The 18,027-nt window shown below is 41.2% G+C and overlaps 1 protein-coding gene across 2 annotated transcripts in view; it reads right to left on the minus strand.

Annotated features, from left to right (window-relative positions):
• fgf14 (fibroblast growth factor 14) overlaps nt 1–18,027 on the minus strand; it is a 102,983-nt gene that overhangs the window by 20,979 nt on the left and 63,977 nt on the right. Inside the window, exons 1-3 of one of the 2 annotated variants that reach the window (XM_058618043.1) lie at nt 15,162–16,541; nt 9,327–9,437; nt 7,590–7,693 (exon numbers count right to left, since the gene is read on the minus strand). In XM_058618043.1, the coding sequence (XP_058474026.1) occupies nt 7,590–7,693; nt 9,327–9,437; nt 15,162–15,354 (408 nt within the window). In that variant the 5' untranslated portion in view covers nt 15,355–16,541. Of the gene's footprint in view, nt 1–7,589; nt 7,694–9,326; nt 9,438–15,161; nt 16,542–18,027 lie in introns of those variants that run through there. The other variant, XM_058618035.1, reaches the window with a different exon arrangement.

Genomic DNA, 18,027 nt, shown 5'->3' on the forward strand with positions numbered 1-18,027 from the left:
CCAACCAAGCGGAGCCACTTATATCCTTTCCAGTCTCCCGTGTTCTCATTATTTGTCAGCGGCACATAATTCACAGCGAGTCTCTGTAGCATCTGTGTTATTTTGGCCACTCCATTTTAATAGAGATGTAAGGATTATGCCAGATTGATGAAGGAGTTCCAGTGTAAGCTCTAGTGGACGGATCAATAGTTGGCCGAATGGCCACCATTGTAGAAAGTGAGCCCACACTGGGAGGAGAAATACAACTGGAACATGTCTCTACAAAAACAAAGATAAACAACATCTGAGATGCTGGAGAATGATTTTGGGCATGTTCACAAAGAGTTTGTGCAGCTATCAGAGAAAACATGCTGGTTTCTGTCATTTTGAAACTAAAAACATTGCAGCAATCGCCAAAGCCAAGCATTAACACAAGGATACTGATACATTTACCACCCACAACAATTTCAAGCAATGTCAAAAACATCTCTGACTGTGTAACAAATATTTGTCTAACCATAAAAGAATGTATAAGCAGCCCACAACATGACTCAGCTGAAATGCTGTGGCTGATTTTTATTATTTATGTTTTAATAGCCTGTGCATAGTGACACATACAATATATGATTTTTGGAGTATATCAGATTTCAAATTTGTATCTTCCTGTCTGATCGAGTGATTTGGACCAATATTGGACCAATACAATACGGAGTATCATATCAGTTTATACTTTGCAGGATAGAACTTGGTTTCTGGAATTAACCAAAATAAATGAAAAAACTGACAAATCATATAAAGACAAATATTGTTTCACAGAAAATGCCGTCCTTTTTAAGCGAGTGGTTAACAACATTTGAGCAGCAAGGATGTTTCTGCTTGGATAAGCAATCTTTGTTAAAAAAGCAACGAGACCAGACGAGGCACATGAGCAAATGCATGAGCTACTGATGCATAGATGAACTATGATGCAAATCAGCTTTGCTGGGAGTGCTCTGTCTGAATTAATGTAGTGTGCCTTAAACCAAGACTATCAAGGGGAACTTCACAGGAGGTCAACTGGAATTTATTTAAAGAGATAAAAGGGTTGTGATACTGTAACAAGGCTCACAGCTAACAAAAAGAAAAAGAAAAGTATTTAACCTGTCAGGTTATTGTTCTTTATTAAGAGACTCCCTTGATCCATTATATTATTCTCTGACATGCCTAACTGTCACTGCGCTGCCATACTGTATATCCTGAAAACAATAGTGTCATGCAAACCAGGGATTCAGAGGACTTCCCAGTGACTCTGGTGGTGCCCTGTCTCTCAATGCATGAAAATAATTTAAAAAAAAACAATCAGATTATCAACTAATCAGAAGATTAATCTACCATAATTTTATCATTAACTCATTGGCTGCCATTGACTGCTATAGATGTCAATTTGGCCACTGCTCTGAAAATGGCTGGCGGCCAATGAGTTTTATTCAAACATTTTAAGATGTCTACACATCTCAAAATCTCCTGAGCTTTTATACTTTAAGTCATTTTTTGACTGATGCATTATCCACCAGTGAAACAGCACACATGCAGATAATTGTTCTTTATCAAGAGTCTCTCTTGACCCAATATATTATTCTCTGACATTCCTCACAGTCACTGCGCTGCCATACTGCATATCATAAAAAAACAATGTGTGTCATGCAAACCAGCGATTCAGAAAACAGCTGCAGTAACCGACTCTTAATAGCTTTAAATAAACGGGGGGAAAAAGCCAGTGTTTAAGGAGCGTGGGGTGATTTTACAATAACAGACCTAAAGCCGCTGACCTGGAAAGAAACAGAGGACAAAACAGCTGTGTAATGTATTTACGAGTTATTGTTCAGAGGCGACACCTCCTAACGGTAAAGTAAAACACAGTGTGTGTGTGTGTGTGTGGGTGTGTGTGTGTGTGTGGTGGGGGGGCGGGACTCCCTCTTAAATGGGTTATAACTCACCACTGTGATGAAAACTTGTTTTTTTTTACTGGCACATCCCAGCCTACAAACAGCAACCTGCAATGTCATGATCCTGTAGAAAACTAAAGGTTTCTAAATAACAATATTGTTCATGTATTACCATTTAGAAAGCCATTGATGACAGCATTGATATTAAACAACCAATGGACCGGTCAGTCTATTTTAAGCTCCTCTTAGCCTCGACCAGCAGTGGACCAGTTCGGTTTTGATGCCTATACCTCCGACCTTGTTGTTCATTAATGCATGAAGTTGCTCTCCCTCCAGCCCTTGTGAGCACCACCCTTCCTGACACTGATGCAGCATTAAAGGCAGAGGAGTGCAACACTTTGGAAATAATGAGGCTCCCTCCACCTCATCTACAGGCTTGACACTCCTTTGGAGGAAAAATCATATGAGTAATTACTAATGGTATAAGAAATCTGTGGGAGTGTGTGAAAATAGTGTGGACAGCACTCGCTTTCTCTGGTATCTTGCTGATAGACGACAAAGTTTTAATGTGACTCAGTGGATTTGTTCAAATGTGCTCGAGAAATGCGTCCTACTGCCCCTGAGCAAAGAAGCACCTGATGGGTGGATCCTTCCTGGCCCGAACTATCTAAGGATTTATTACGTGCTGTTGACATAATACGTTAAAAAGGAGGAAAATAATGAGACCAAAACTGCAGAGGAATTTGCACCCGGCTTCAACTCAGTTGAATAGCCAACAGCATAGATGTAAAAAAAAAAGAAAAACAAGGGGGACTGTAAGTTCAGTTTACTCTAAATTATTTGTGTCTTTTCTGTTGTAATAGGTGACAGCAGTAACATGGAATCCTCATCCACCCTGTAGTTCTTCAGAGTCGTCCAAAGGAGTCAGGACTTGGATTGAAGACAAAATGTGTATTTTATGTTGTTTTCCATGTAAATAATTCACTGACACCTCCTCTTTATTGATTATTCTCCCCCCTCTCTCAATATATATATAGTATTTTGCAAAAGTATTAGGCCATCTTGGATTTGTTGTTGTGCAATGTTATAATGTTATAATGACTATATCTCTAACCCTAATTAATGTTACTGGTAAAATCGATATGAAATATCTACTGTGAACGAAAGGTCTATTTACGCCACGTATATTAAAGACATGCTTGAGCATTACATACATATGTTGTAAGTATGATCACATATAGCTTGTGGTGTCTTCCATCAGTGCATGGAAATAAAATAATAATCCGATCAATCAACTAATCAGCAGATTCTGCCATCTGCCAGTCTTTTAACATTAATTGCATATTTAAACATTTCTAGATGTCTACACATCTCAAAATCTCCTGAGCTTTTATACTTTAAGTAATTTTTTATACCAGATTGAATTGATGAATTATCCACCAATGAAACAGCACACTTTTGACACATGAGATAAAAGCAAAGGAGCAAAGGGGGGTTTATGGGAGGGTGTTCCTTTGGGGCAGAGCATATGACAGCACCTTTGGAAAACGGTCTAAAGAGGTTTGCAGATGAATAAGAATGTTGTTGGAAAAATATCAAAATGAGGGAGTCCTGGCTTTAGCATTCTCGACTGGACTCCATTGGTTTCAAACGACGACCCATGAAGAAGCTGCTCTTCTCTGTTCCTCACCAAGCAAGCCCTGCACTTTCATTTCCATGATGCAAACCGAGAGAGCCTTCACATCACACTCCATGGAGCTTTCATGGATCCTGAAATTGACATTACAGGAAACAGATGCCCTCCGCCTTCTTTGTCCACATGCAGCTGATGACACAGCCTCTAACAAGTGAAACTAAAGCCGCTGCACTGCTCCAGATTGGCCCTCTTGAGGATTTCATTTCTAAAAGGGCCACTCAAGTGATGTGGCAAGTCAATTTGACAATCATGAAAGGTAGCACTAACAAGTGCAGGCTCCTGATAAAGAAGGCATGCACAGAGAGACTCCAGTGAAGCGAGGGAAAGGGGAACTAACTCTGAAGAAAACTGGCCAACCATGAAATACTCAACCTTTACACTTGAGAGATGGTATAGAAAACTGTAGAAAAACGACAACAAAATCTGCACAAGGGCGTTGCATCCAGTGGCACCACAATTTCATCATGTCAAAAGTCCACAATCTAACACTTCATTGTTTCCTTTTAGGGAGATGATATCATAGTCCCAAAAGAATAATTAAGCTTTTCTTCTCATTTGAATTAGTCAATTTTTTTTCCCAAAAAATCTTGAAACTCATTATAGTTCCCTAGAGTCCACCACAAGTTGTGTTTCTGCTTCATACTTTAATAAGGGAGACTTCCCCTCTTCCTGTTACATTACAGAAGAAATGTCGGACCCAGGGACCAGCCTGTAGGAGAAATTAGCTGCAAGTTTATTGGCCGAGATACAAAAGGAGCAGATTGAAAAGGGGTGAGATGATTGTACTCTCCTTTGTTCACCAGTGTGTCTTTTGTGTCAGACTGCGCAGTCACTTTGATGCTATCTCGGTCATTTGAGGTGCATGCCGCACACTGGGCGCCTCACACAAAAGAGTGCGATGCACTACCAGAGGCCTTGAAGGCATTTTTATCCATTTACTAAAAAGGGAAGGGGACTCTGTTTTGATTCACCTCGTCTGTCACCTCATCTGAGTGCTGCACATTATCAAAGTACACCATCACAGGAAAAGCCTCTCTAATGCATTAAATATAGCGAGAGAATAAGAAAGAGCTACAATGACGTAAATTATTCTGATTAATAAAAAATGATCTCACTTAAGGGAAACAAGAATGTTTTTCCATTTTTCTTTTAATCATTGCAGTATTCCCCAGTCTTCGAAGTAGGTTCTGAAACTGCGAGTGTGCCATAGTCAAATACTAACGGATATAAAAGGTTGACTCTCAGATCCTCTCCTGCAAAGTGACAAAGTGAAAATGGGAGGAATGGTTGTTCTTTGCTTACAGAGGAGCAGAGACGAGGCAGGGAAAAGGGGGAGGATGAGGAATATCTTGCAAGGCTGCTATTATCAGAGTAATTCACACACTGAGGAGAAAAAACAGACCTTTTGAGTGGGTGGCAGGATAGCTGAGGTCTGATCAGAACCTCCATTAGCACAGAAATAAGTGGCAAAATGGAGCAGAGATGATCTGTGAAGAGGAGCAGGGCAAACTGTGCTGAAGGAACACGGTGCTCCAACCAGTCTCAATAAGACCCACTTCACAGCACTTCTGCATGGACCAAACATGACCAGAGGCTAGAGGCAAAATAAAATAAGTACTTGATAATAAAAGCTTCTGATGTAACATAATCACAGTCACAAACACTGCTGCAGAAAGGAAAGGGGGTTTTCTGAATGGCAATTAAGTGCATTTATCAGCCTTAGAGCAGGTTTGGCAATCAACACTTAGATGTGAGCTTTCACAGCAGTAATTTTCAGCTTACTGCAGAGACACCAAATCAGTGGTGATCAACGTGCGGGCAGCAAAAACACCACAATTACTGACAAGTGGAGTAGCAGGGAAGTTCATGACAGCATATGTCAAACTCAAAATGGGACAAATGTGTGTGAACAAAAGGGAACAACAATTGCACAGTGAATCTAAACAGGAGGGTGGCCATAGATTTTACAAACTTGTGTAAAAGTGTGTGTGTTTTTTTGTTTGTTTTGTGTTAAAAAGCTACTTCTATTAAAGTACATTAAGATAGAGCATGATCCAAGAATTAAGAAAGTGGTGTATGATTCAGGATTCAAGGGATGTGTCATTCTAAATCACTTCTGCATAAATTGTATAAAGGAAATGCAAACATAATATTCTGTTGTATAAACAAAATCTTGTATATCCTGTATTTACATATTTGTAAAGTGTGATATTTATAGTTGTAAATTACCAATGTACAAACAATTTGAACACATGGCGCCCATGCAAAAAAGAGAGTTAAGGTGGCAATCAATGCAGTGCTGGTTAATTTGGTGGTGTCTGCAGTTACTGGTGGCAGTTTAATATTAGCGCTAACAGAATTCCAGGAGCAGGTAAACAAAGTGTTGTTGCTCTAATAAAGACGTCAATACATAATTGACTTTTAACATTATTCTATGAGCAGACGTGACCTGGTTTTAAGCTGCACACGCAAGGTGAGTCTGCAAACAGCAGGACACACTGAGAATCATGCATCCTGTCACGCAGCTCTTCAAGTCACAGCTCACTCTGCCGTATCGTCATGGTTTCCTCACTGCCATGTATGTATTTAAATATCGCTTCTTGCAATATTTCAAACTGACTGACTAAAATATTTGGGGGAAAAAATGACTTTTTCTGCAGATGCAGCTCACTGACACAATGCATTTCCTGAGGCTGCGCGTGGTTTTATTTTGAAGCTGCAGCAGTAAGAAAATGTTCCACAATTAATACAATAATAGTCAATGATGCACCCAGTTCATAACACTGCAATACTTTCATCATAGAACTAAATAATTGAATAGGCCTTCTTCAACACAGCATCTACATCTAAATGCATTTTTACAATTTGTCTGCAATAGTCTGCAATCAAATGTGATAAAAGTGTGTGTGTAAATTGCAACAAATTGAACAATGATGTCTCCTTGTGTCCCCATAGAACATATCTATTGATTCATAATCCCCACTCTGCAATTTACTTAACAATATCCATAGGATTCTAGCTCACTCCTCCTCGAATGAATTTAATTCAATGGCTTTAGTCAAGCGGTGATTAAGTATTAGAGAATTCCACTGGAATGATGGTGTATTGTACAGTTGGAGAGGAAGCTCCTCTAAACCTCCAAGGTAATGAATGAAGAATAAGATGGCAGATCTTGCTGTGCACCCTGAGGATAAGGGACACAAGGGAAGAGGAGACAGCCATTCTGATGGATTCTACTGTGAGGGAGGGGTGCACTACTTCCAATGTTGATTTGAATGACTAGGAGAGGACAGGGTGGAAGAGTGAGACTCGAGGCACAATCCATGCCGGGGAGATTGTATTATGCCTTTGACTGTATGGCCACGTTACCTTGCCTAAGCAGTATTGTATTGTATTGTATGTATAGTATTGTTGTCACCAAAAATGTTTGTTCACTCCGACTATAATAGAACAACCATAATGTTTTAATGGATTATACAATTGGCCAAATAAGGTATGGATTGCAAAAAAATGCATGGACTGTATGAAGTGCAAACATAATATTGTAAATCTCTTCTCTGATAGCAAATATGGGCTTAAAGGGATGTTTATGAATAAAAATTAAGAAAAAAAAAATGAAACAATCTGGAGGACAAACTAAAATTGTAACAGTATAGTATACATACACAGTACTGTTGCATTTTCCTTTTTCTGATGTTGTTCTGTCTCTTGCTGTGAGATGACCGAAATAAACAAACACATAAACATAAACAAAAACAAATCCCATGTCGGAGAACACAATTTCTGTTCTCCTGAATTGTGTCACCTGTCATTTCAATGACAGCTCTGGGAGCATTGGATGGAGCATGGATCTCCAACCGTTCCTGGAAATGCAATTATCCTGTTGCAAATGTTGAATAGAATAGAATAGGATAGAATAGAATAGAATAGAATAGAATAGAATAGAATAGAATAGAATAGAATAGAATAGAATAGAATAGAATGCTTACTGATGTGTACAAGTGGCCTTCCCCGTTCATCGCAATGTATAACCCTGTCTTCACGGACTGAATGGCGACAACTCTGAGGCCCACAGGAATAAGGTTGAACAAAGCTGGAAAAACACACAGATAAACAGAAAATCATACACACAAACAGCATTAGACCAACGAATGTAAAAACAAATGTGGTGTAATACATCATTCAACCCAAAGCTACTGGTCATTATGGCTTCACAAAACCATAGTTTAAACAACTGCCAGGATTTACTTGGAAAAAGTGGTTTAGGGGTTTAGTTACACTTTAAGAGGAAGCAGCCTAGCATAGCCTTGGTCACACATAACTACATGGTTGTAACAAATTGCACATTTTAATAACAAAAGGAGCCTATCCTTTGTGCCTGGTATAGGTAATGGCTGGTGTTTGTACTGGTGAGGAACAACAGGACGGGTCTGGCTGAGACATTAAGACTTAAAAGCACATAATGACATCTGCTGACCCTTGGACCAGTTTATGGTATGTACAGGAGATTGCAAATACGTTTTCCTGTGGTTAGCGTAATTACACACCTTTCTATCAAACATTAGTTTTATGACAGTAACATTGATTTCCCTGGATTTGATTCTGTTTAAAGCGTTCCACCTGAGAATTCTCAATTTGAAAGGCTTTGAAAGTATTGATTCATCCTATACCTGCATGTGAATGCACAAAATGGAGGGTAAGGATTGGGGCAAAGAGGTGAAATGTGAGTGTGCCAAGATGTCAGTACCCAACATTTGATTTGATCTTGAGAGTTTTAATGACGAGATATATCCCTTGTGCTCATTATATGCATAATCCCGCTGTTTCTTACGTCCCTTAAGCCTTTCAGATTTGACATGCGTCACATCTCTTCAATGTGACGAGAGTAAGAGACACAGTCTAGAGTGTCAGGCCAGTGTTAGCACAAGCACAGGAATCAAATTAACAACCTAGCCTGAAGCACTAGAGGAGCAGTGCCAGAACAAGCTAATAATACCTTTTTCTCCCTGCTAAGCCTACTGTTTCCTGGTCCACTTTCCCTCTCAGAGAGAAGGACACATTTGTGTGATCCCATAGCTACAGTGGAAGGAGACTGTTTTGATCCAAATGATGAAAAAATATTCATTTTATGGTTGAAATTTTTGACTCCAGGACCAACGCTAATCGCCCCGAGTGGATTCAGTCGCCAGGATCAAAGACTGCCATTGTAGATTTCTGCAAACCACAGATACTTATTTACATACAGACATGCACGGCAACGGATAGTGTTTCAACCACTTGTGGTGCTTTTGGCAGAGATGAGGGTGAGGATATATGGAAAGTGGTTAGGTTAAGGCCAAAGAGGTAGGGGGTTAAGGAAATATCATGCATTTCACTCATGACAAAGCAACATAATCTCCATAAAATCATACTGGAATGTCTTTATAACACCACATTAACCAGCAAGAAATATTTCGGATGAACTGGTCTCAAACTCCAATCCCCGTCACACAGATGTCTCAGTTTGTTACATCTTACTTCCAACCCTTCCGAATTTTAGAGAAGTTGATAAGAAACAAATGAAGGTATAAATGTTTCCCATGGTTTGCAGATTGGTTTCAGGCTGGCGTGTAAAGCTGTGAGTAAGTCTAAAAGCCCCTGTGCTCAATGAATGTATATAATTAATAAATAATAAGAGTCTGAAACTGTTGAGGTGTATTTTAGAAGGTCACTGCCAAGATACTCACAGGAATTACTGCTGTCATCCTTGGTCCCATCAAGAGAGCCATCGGGATTCATTTGCAAGTAGTATCCCTGCCTGCAATATAACCTGGTCACTATACCCTTGAGCTGGGGATCTGCAGAAGAGAAAAAGAAGCAAAGAACAAAAGATGGACATCAACAATTGGCAACATTTATGAAAAGCTTGTGACAGAGACTGTCGCTACGTTGTTTTTGTGAGGATCTTCTCTGCAAAGCACTGCAAAATACTGCAGAACCTCAGTACTGTCTGATTCCTGCGTGTGTTCAAATCCCACAGCCAACTTTCTGGGCACATCGGCTTTGCTATGCCCAGAGACAGGCCATCCAATTATAGGCAGCAGAATTAATCTCTGGTCGCCTGACTCCCATAATGAACCAAACAGCACCCTCTCTAGGTTCTTAAGTGTGCAGGATGTGAGAGTATCTGTGCTGTGCCCCGTCTAGCAAACCCTAACATGGGAATTAGTGCACGTATCTGCTGTAAATAAATCACTGCTGCTGTTAAATTGCCCGGCGCCACTACAGCCCAACTGGTCTTGTTCAAATTTAATTGGCATTCGGTGGGTTTGTAATATCAGGGAGAAACGTGAGAGTGAAAATGTGTCAAGTGTAAAAAGAGAGCAGGAAACTGAAAAAGATACATTTGAATTAACTTGCATGCAACTGCACTGCACAAAGAAAAGTACTGCATGTGCTCAAGCTGTGTGTACGTGTGTGTGTGTGTGTGTCATATACCATCAACATTAGTCTTATTGGGGAGACAGCTATCACACCAAATTTCATTCTAAGAAAGCCCTGGGGAGATGAACAATCAACTTCACCTGAGCCTAAACCGTGCTCTTGACAAACGTGTGTGCGTGTGCATGTACATGTGTGTGCGCACGTGTGAGTGAGAGAGAGAGAGAGAGAGAGAGAGAGAGTGAGAGAGAGAGAGAGAGAGAGAGAAGGGGATTGAAAATAAAGAGAGAGCATGGCCACAGAGGAAAACTCAAGAGGTCTTGCTAAGGGCAGAGAGATGCTTTTTTCGGTGTACTGCTCAAGGCAGTCTCTGTTGGGTGATGACATTAGGTATAGCTCTGAGACCTTTCCCTGCTGCCTGAAGAGGAAAGAAAATGCCTCCCTGCTGTTGTAACCGAACAATATACTGCTATAACGGCACTCAGCGGCACGGCTTTGTTGTCTTACCAGAACAATGACAAGGTGGCTAAAGCAGAATCTGACTGTCATAGCGCCTCAGCTACACATCGAGCAGGCTGACAAGATGATGACAGTAACTCTCTGGTTCACAATAACACTCACACAGACAAAACTCTTGCAGTGAGCTGATGCAGAGACAGATGTCACTGTGCAGATATATTACTAATGCACTATGTCTACCTACAAATGAACTTATATACAGCCGATGACTTTCGACATTTTACTTTACTTTGTTAGACCGGTTACATCAATTATTGCCCTGATTGAAAACAATGTAATGGTACTGCAGCAGTTAATCCAAACTTTTAATACAATACAAAAATACAAAGACATAATCTTTGTTGTGTATTTTTGTTTTAATACAAATATATTTTTGCAATATATATTTTTTTTAACTTGTGCATTTACTGAAATTCATTTTGTTTGTTTCAATCTGTAATAATTAAAACTATATACTTGGTTGCTGGCTATATTAACACTATGTATTTGTGTGAACATTTGAGTTTGTGGGTTTCTGTGAGTGTGCATGTGTGGAGGTGAACTTAGCTCCATCATCCAGCTATAAATCATGTAATGTTGGCTGTGTTCCCCGGGGGTGAGCCAGCCACTATATATCTCACGGACACACACACACACACACACACACACACACACACACACACACACACACACACACACACACACAAGCGGATTTCCCCTCCAGGTTTGAGCTTTAGTATTTCGTGCTGCAGCCATCGAGTGAGATGAAAATCTGTATATTTTAGGGTAATTCATCAAAATTGAATAAATCTGACAGGAAAAAAAATAAAGCAATAGGGGAACGTGTGAGATAGATCTCTTGTGATTTATGATAGTTAACGTATGATCCCATAATAAAGGGTGTGTGGTTGAAAGTCTGCAATTCAATCACATCCTTAAATACCAGGGGCATCATTTATGGCTGACAGTTTAACATCACTCATGAAAGGTAGTCCATACATGATTATGACATACTTGCTTTTATAATTCTTACAAAGCTGCCAACCCATTCATACAAATCACACTGAAGGTCAAACTTTGCCATATAACGGGCTTCAGATGAATCTGTAATTTATTCTCACACTACACAAAATCAGTGTCTCACTTCAGGCGGACACAGACTCATTAAAATACTGAGTCAGGCGATTTATAAAAAAGAGGATATGTGTTATATGGAAAGCTATAGAGGAAAGGTTCCGTGCTTTTTAAGACAGATTGTCAGTTCTAAGACATGACATGATGTATGCACTGTTTCAAAATCCAAAAATGACATTGAAAACTTCACAGTGAAATTCCCTCAGTTGAGAAGGTCTTTGACTCGTCCTCCGTTTTTGTCTCCTTGGCTTTTGTCCTCTGTCTAAATATTCACATATACAGTATGGTGAAACAAAGGTTTCACTTCCTCCTTTGCAGTTGGACTTTTTTTCCTAGTGCACTAAAAGTTTGTTTTCAAAAAAAAGAGCACAAGAAATGTGGTTTGGCAGCAACGGGAGGGGTTTTCCTTAAAAAACCAAGCATCAGTGTGATCAAATTGTGGTGGTGGTGTTGTGGAGCAGATATTTTCTCTGCATAAAAAATGAGCTGTCACCAGAAGGTAGTGCAGTTGTGCCCCTCAAAGTGACAAAACATTTCCCTCATTCAACTCCAGTCCTCATTTCTGTTGTCTCTGCTTATGTGTGACACATGTTGTGCTCAGTGCAAAGCAAACAGAGCACAGAAAACACTCGCACACACACACAAACGGGCACAGCTGCAGCAGCAGTTGTAGTCTGTTGTCAGCCCTGCTTGACCCACTTTGGTGTTTCTGGAAAAACGACAAAGGCTTTTCCTCCCTGTAAAGGTAAAAACCCTCTGTGTTAGTTGTTCCGTTGTCATGGAAATGCTTAATCGAGCAAAATAAATCTACAGACCTCACACCCTTTTCTCATTTCACTCACATCAACATCTCTGACATTTCAACAATAACTCATCTGATACAGACAGCTCTGAAAGCACTGATGACGCACTGCATGCGTCTTGCCAACATACTCTTGAATAAACACCCGACAGAGCTATAACCTGAAATGAGTTTCCAGATCATGTAAAATAATCTAATAGTCTGATCTATGTAACGTGATCCAATGATCTGTGGATCTAATCTAGTGAGATAATTAGAGCCAGAGCTTTGAGATTATGGACGAGCCCAAACTGGATTCCCCCCCAAGCTCACTTACCGGGTTTGTGTGTAATAGGATTAACAACTCACATCTAATCTCTTTAAATAAAATCTGTGTGATCACTTGCTCTGCATTTGCTGTCAAAATACATGGATGATTTTAAATAACAGCTTATATGACAGAAATGTTCCCAGTGATATTCCCTCCAGTCAGAGGTCAGAAAATCACATCTGTGTAGACAGCAGACGCATCCAGGTCTTTAACTACACTGTTGATTTAAATCAAGTCCGTTATGCAGACAGATATTGCACCTTCCGAAATTAAAGAAGACAAAATGAATGATGAGTGTTGTTAGTATTGATTTTTGATAGTTATGGTAACACTTTCTTTGAATTTGACCCAAATGCTCTGGCTCAAAAGCACAATTGATGTCAGTGTCAATCAATGCAGCCTGTAAGAATAGCTAATCTGGAGCCTCGCTCAAAAGATCGATGCTGAAAGCCTGAGGGGAAACTGGTGTTAGAATACATCTCAGACACATGCACTCCCTCATCCTGACAGATCTCAGTTGGCATCCGAATCTGACTTCAGTACATAATCACAGTCTGGAAGGATAGAAATGTGCCCTGACACGGGGGAAGCCCAGCACCCTTCCCACCGGGGAAATGAAGACAGCTATAAGGGCGTCTGTCTGCGTTATCACAGCACTTAAGTTTGCCAGTGCATTCAGATATATATCCCCCCTTCTGGGGTCCAATATTAAATTAAGCAAGCCAAACCATGAACCATTAGTCTCTATAAGATGTGTCCTCTTGTGATAACATGGCGTATAAAAGGGAGGAAGGGAAGAAGGAGAGCGAGTGAGTACAGCAAGTGGTATGAGCAGTATTTCCTGAACCCCCCAACCCCCACCACCCGGCAGCAAAGTCTGACATCACTTGCTACACTTTTCCTGTATTCTTGAGGCTGGAATTAATGAAGCTTATTCCCATTAGGCCTCTAATCACAAATAATGCAATATTAAATCAAGAGAAAAATGTTCACTCTGATTAGAGCTTCAAAAATTAGGATAAAATAACAGCTTGGCCCTTAATTTTATCTCTATGTCAGTGGGAGTGTTCCTCAGAAAAGACCCGTTTGCTACGACTGTTACTGTGGCTTAGGATTATCCTGGTGGTTCTGGGAGACCCCAGGTTGTTCTGTGAAATGGAGGCTGCAGGTGTGATGCCGTCAAGGCATTTCAGGGCTGCCAGTGAAGGGTGACTTACTACAATTTTAACAGGAAAGCTTTAGAGGTTTTTTTTTTTCTTGTGACATATGATTCTGGACACCAACGACATATTCAGATGAGCCCACAGCCACATACACATTCATGGTAGTAAACGAATGCAGACGTTTGGCCAAAAGGGAAACAGCAGCCTGGAGGATGGCTGATATTAGGAAGCCATTCTGATGCACGCGTGACCCATGCAGATGTGATGTGCTGTTATATAAAGGATGTTTTATCAAAGCCCTTTTAATCCACATAATCACTATGGGCTATATATGTTCAGCTAGTGTGTCATCTAAAATGTTCTTTGTAAACAAGATAAGACTAAAACTACTACAGAATATGTTTGTGATCCTACTTTCGCGTGAAAGGACATGGGTGTTTAATCAGATTAGATTTACGCTTGCCTTGGTGCAACAGGTTTGATACATGATGATTCCAATAGGAACATCCAGCCACCTTCATCATTCACTAACAAGGGAGGAAACATTTTGTATTACCAATTTCTCACCCATATGTTTTTCTTTTTCTATGAAAAATTGTCCTTGCAGTTGGCAGTGAAAGTCAAGCAGAGAAATAATTCTCCACGGTGCTCTTTAACGCTCACACATGTCACATTAGAGCAAACAATGACATTTCATAAGTGGAGTGAAAATCAGCTGGAGCAATCAGGGGCCACCGGTCCCTGAATTTGCTGAATTAAATGAGACAAGATGATGTTTGAAAGGCGTATAACCTCCATTCCGTGGGAGATATTGACCTTTCTGCTTACATGTAAATGAGTTTCATTTCTGGCTCCAGTGGAGTGTTTATGTAGTAGGCAGTTCAGCCAATCGTGCTTCATAATGATCAGGCCCTTTTGTGGAATCACCCAGGTGACAGCTCGGTAAACCTGTCTGAACCATTTGGTGTAACTCGTCAGGAGCCTGTCACATGACTGAGACTGCATGCAAATTAGAGACAGGTTCTCTTCAACCATATGGCAAAACAGGGTGCATTTTGCGCTCAATTTAACTTTTTACGCACAGAGGTTTATTTGGGGACGGTTTCACTAACACTATGTATGTCTTAACGATAAAGGTGGAAATCTAATTGTTGCTGAATGTGTGATTCGGTTTTAACCAGTGGCTGAATGTATGCACAACACGCTTTCATCTTGCACACTAAAGTTCTCAGACCTTGTCTCCGTAGTCTCCGCTTCCTGAGGCCAAAGATGCGCACTTTAGAGAAGATGTCGACCAGGTTCCCATTGCAGAGCCCCTTGTTCTTGTTGGGGCTCTTCCTCCGTCTGTTGGTGGAGGGCCGGTCTAAATGCTGCTCCCGTGCCTGCCTCTTCTGTCTGATCAGTCCACTCGCGATAGCAGCAGCCATGGCTCAAAATGTCACAACTGCTCAGGTCCAGTCTGGACACGGAGCACAGACTATACAAACAGCCGCCTCTCAATGCCTGGCAGCCCGGGTCACAGTCCCATGGTGGCGGCTTAAGTGGTCCGTTCCGTGATGTCAAAATGTCAGATGTATTTTTATGAGTTGGCCGTCTGTTCTGTCCAAACACTACATGATAATTGTGATGGTAAAAGAGCTGTCATCGTCACTCGAAAAATTCTTGGACATGATGGGGGGAAAAAAATGAAATCACTTCATGCGTAATTCCAAACATGCATCATTGATCATGGTCCTGGTGGAGAGCTATACGCCGAACTCACGCGGAGCGAGAACTCAGAGGTTTTTTCATACCTGCAAAGTGATGTTTTTGTTCATTGTCTGTTGCATGTTCAGTTGCATCGCCTCCTTTAAATGTCCAACACCGGCTGCAGCGTCCTCGCAGCACATGCACACTCTTCCCCTCTTTTCACCCTCCGTGTTCTCCTCTTTCTACCAGACGAGGTTGCTCTCTCAGAAGTCGCTGTTTTGAGTAAATAGCAGCGGGGACGCCCGTGTGTGTATGTGCGCCGCCAGGCAAACACGGGCGCCTCCTCTGAGGATCACCGCCCGAGTGAAGGCACAGCAGCTCGGGCGAAACGAAGTCCAAGTTTGCAGGAGGCGATCCTCGCGACAGGGACAAGTGCAGCGCCTGATCAACAGCCACACATTTGCAGAGATGCAAAGAAATTCGCAATCGTGTGATTATAAATTGATGCAGTATCCTGAAATGAATGCGAGGCTGCACTCAGCACCTGCCGATTTGCCGGATTATGTTCTCAAAAACACATTTTTTTCTTCTCTGTAGTCCACAATCACAACACAGGCGGGTGGGCGCGACGGGAGGCGGTGAGAAGAAAAAAGAGGAGGAAAAAAGAAAAAACATAACCAAAGCTGATCTGAATCCTGTGAGGATGACGTCTGCGTTGTGTGACTGGCTGCATACAAATATATAAACTTAAACCCCCCGGCGATCGGCGCACAGCTCGACCCAGTGGAATCTCATAGAGCTTTTGGCAAAGCGCGCGTAAAGAGTGCGGGCTTTACGCAACTGATGCAAAGCGCAATTCACTTTCCCACTGTCACATGAAAAAAAAGCATCTGGTAAGTGGTGGACACTCGCTCCAGTCTGTATACCCCAGATCAACATATCCTCCCTATCAACAAGTCCTTAGCAGTCATTAGTATACGCCTGAGCGAGGAAGAGGAGGAGGAGAAGAGGATGACACCCCCCCCCCATCCGCCCTTCCCAACTCCCTCCCTCTCGACCACCAAGCCCCCGCTTGAAGGGGAATAATCAAACGGTTTGAATGTTGCCATTACATGGTCGGATTTGACAAAATAACACCGCAAAATAACAGAGACCCAAAAAAAATCTTGACCTGAGTTTACAGGACACTGTCACCTCACTACTACAATCAGACGTGTAGACAAAAGAGATCTAAGTTGAACATCATAAATGTATTCTCTACCTCATGATATAAGATATACCAGTGCTGTGTGGTAAAGAAGCATATTTGTGTCATATTTGTAATTTCAACCCCTTGATAATGAGATTCTTTTTGCTGTGAGGCTTCAGCACCGTGGACAGCGCCAGACAAAGATGGAAGAAGAGGAAATTTTTCACTTCAGCAGGGCATCATAACCTTCACCTGAATACACACACAGGACACTCATAGGCATGCATTGCCTTGCGCCTTACCTCAACCATAACCACCACAAATAAATGCCTAATCCTTAGCCTAACTCTAACACAAACGCTCACCCTAAAACCAAGATTTAACTCTGAAAAAGCCCTTTAAAGTTGAGAGGATCAGCCAAAATGTCCTCCAACCCAATAACCCAATATGTTCTTTGTCCTCATGAACATATGCATACAACACAACATGCCATTTATAAACCACACTCAAGTGGAGATGCAGTCAGTGCTCACCATTTCACCCATTATACCTCGTTGACCAATTTTAAATGTGGATTTGTACTCGTCAGTTCAACACACTAGACGCCACTATGAGATAAAATGTGCTTTGTTCCGTTGCGGTGGGTTGAATATCTTCTGATTCTCAATCACAGGCACAGACATTAAAACTCAAGAGAGCCATCTGCTGTTTGTGGCTGTAATTAAACATTGGAGCTCACAGGGGAGTGCGGCTTTGTGGTGTGCACCGACTCATTTCATGCAAAGGCACAACCTGTTGAGCGGTACCAATGTATGAATAGACCTATGTTGGTTGAATTGAAAAGGCAGACAAACAGCAACATTATTCATCTTTTTGTCCATCACAGTGAGTGGGCGTTTGTAATTTGTTTATTTAAAAAGCAGAGAAACAGGGAGAATGACGTAAGCTGTCCCCAAACAGTGGGTCAAGAAATATTGTTTTTACAAAAATAAAACTATACACATAAAATCCTTATAATGCTGTTTCAGAATAGAGCTGGGTTCTGGGGTGAGGGATCCTCCTCATGTCACATTTTACAATATGTGCGCTGGATATATAGATGCCTTTTCCTTGACTCTCACCTCCCTCCACTGACTTGTGTGCATGTGCAGTGGGTGGATACAGAATTTGTGTCCCATGGCTGCATGGAGAAGCCTTCCATTCTGTGCTGCTGTTTGAGTCA

This window comes from Solea solea, chromosome 2, assembly GCF_958295425.1.
Source record: "Solea solea chromosome 2, fSolSol10.1, whole genome shotgun sequence".
Classification (NCBI taxonomy): domain Eukaryota; kingdom Metazoa; phylum Chordata; class Actinopteri; order Pleuronectiformes; family Soleidae; genus Solea; species Solea solea.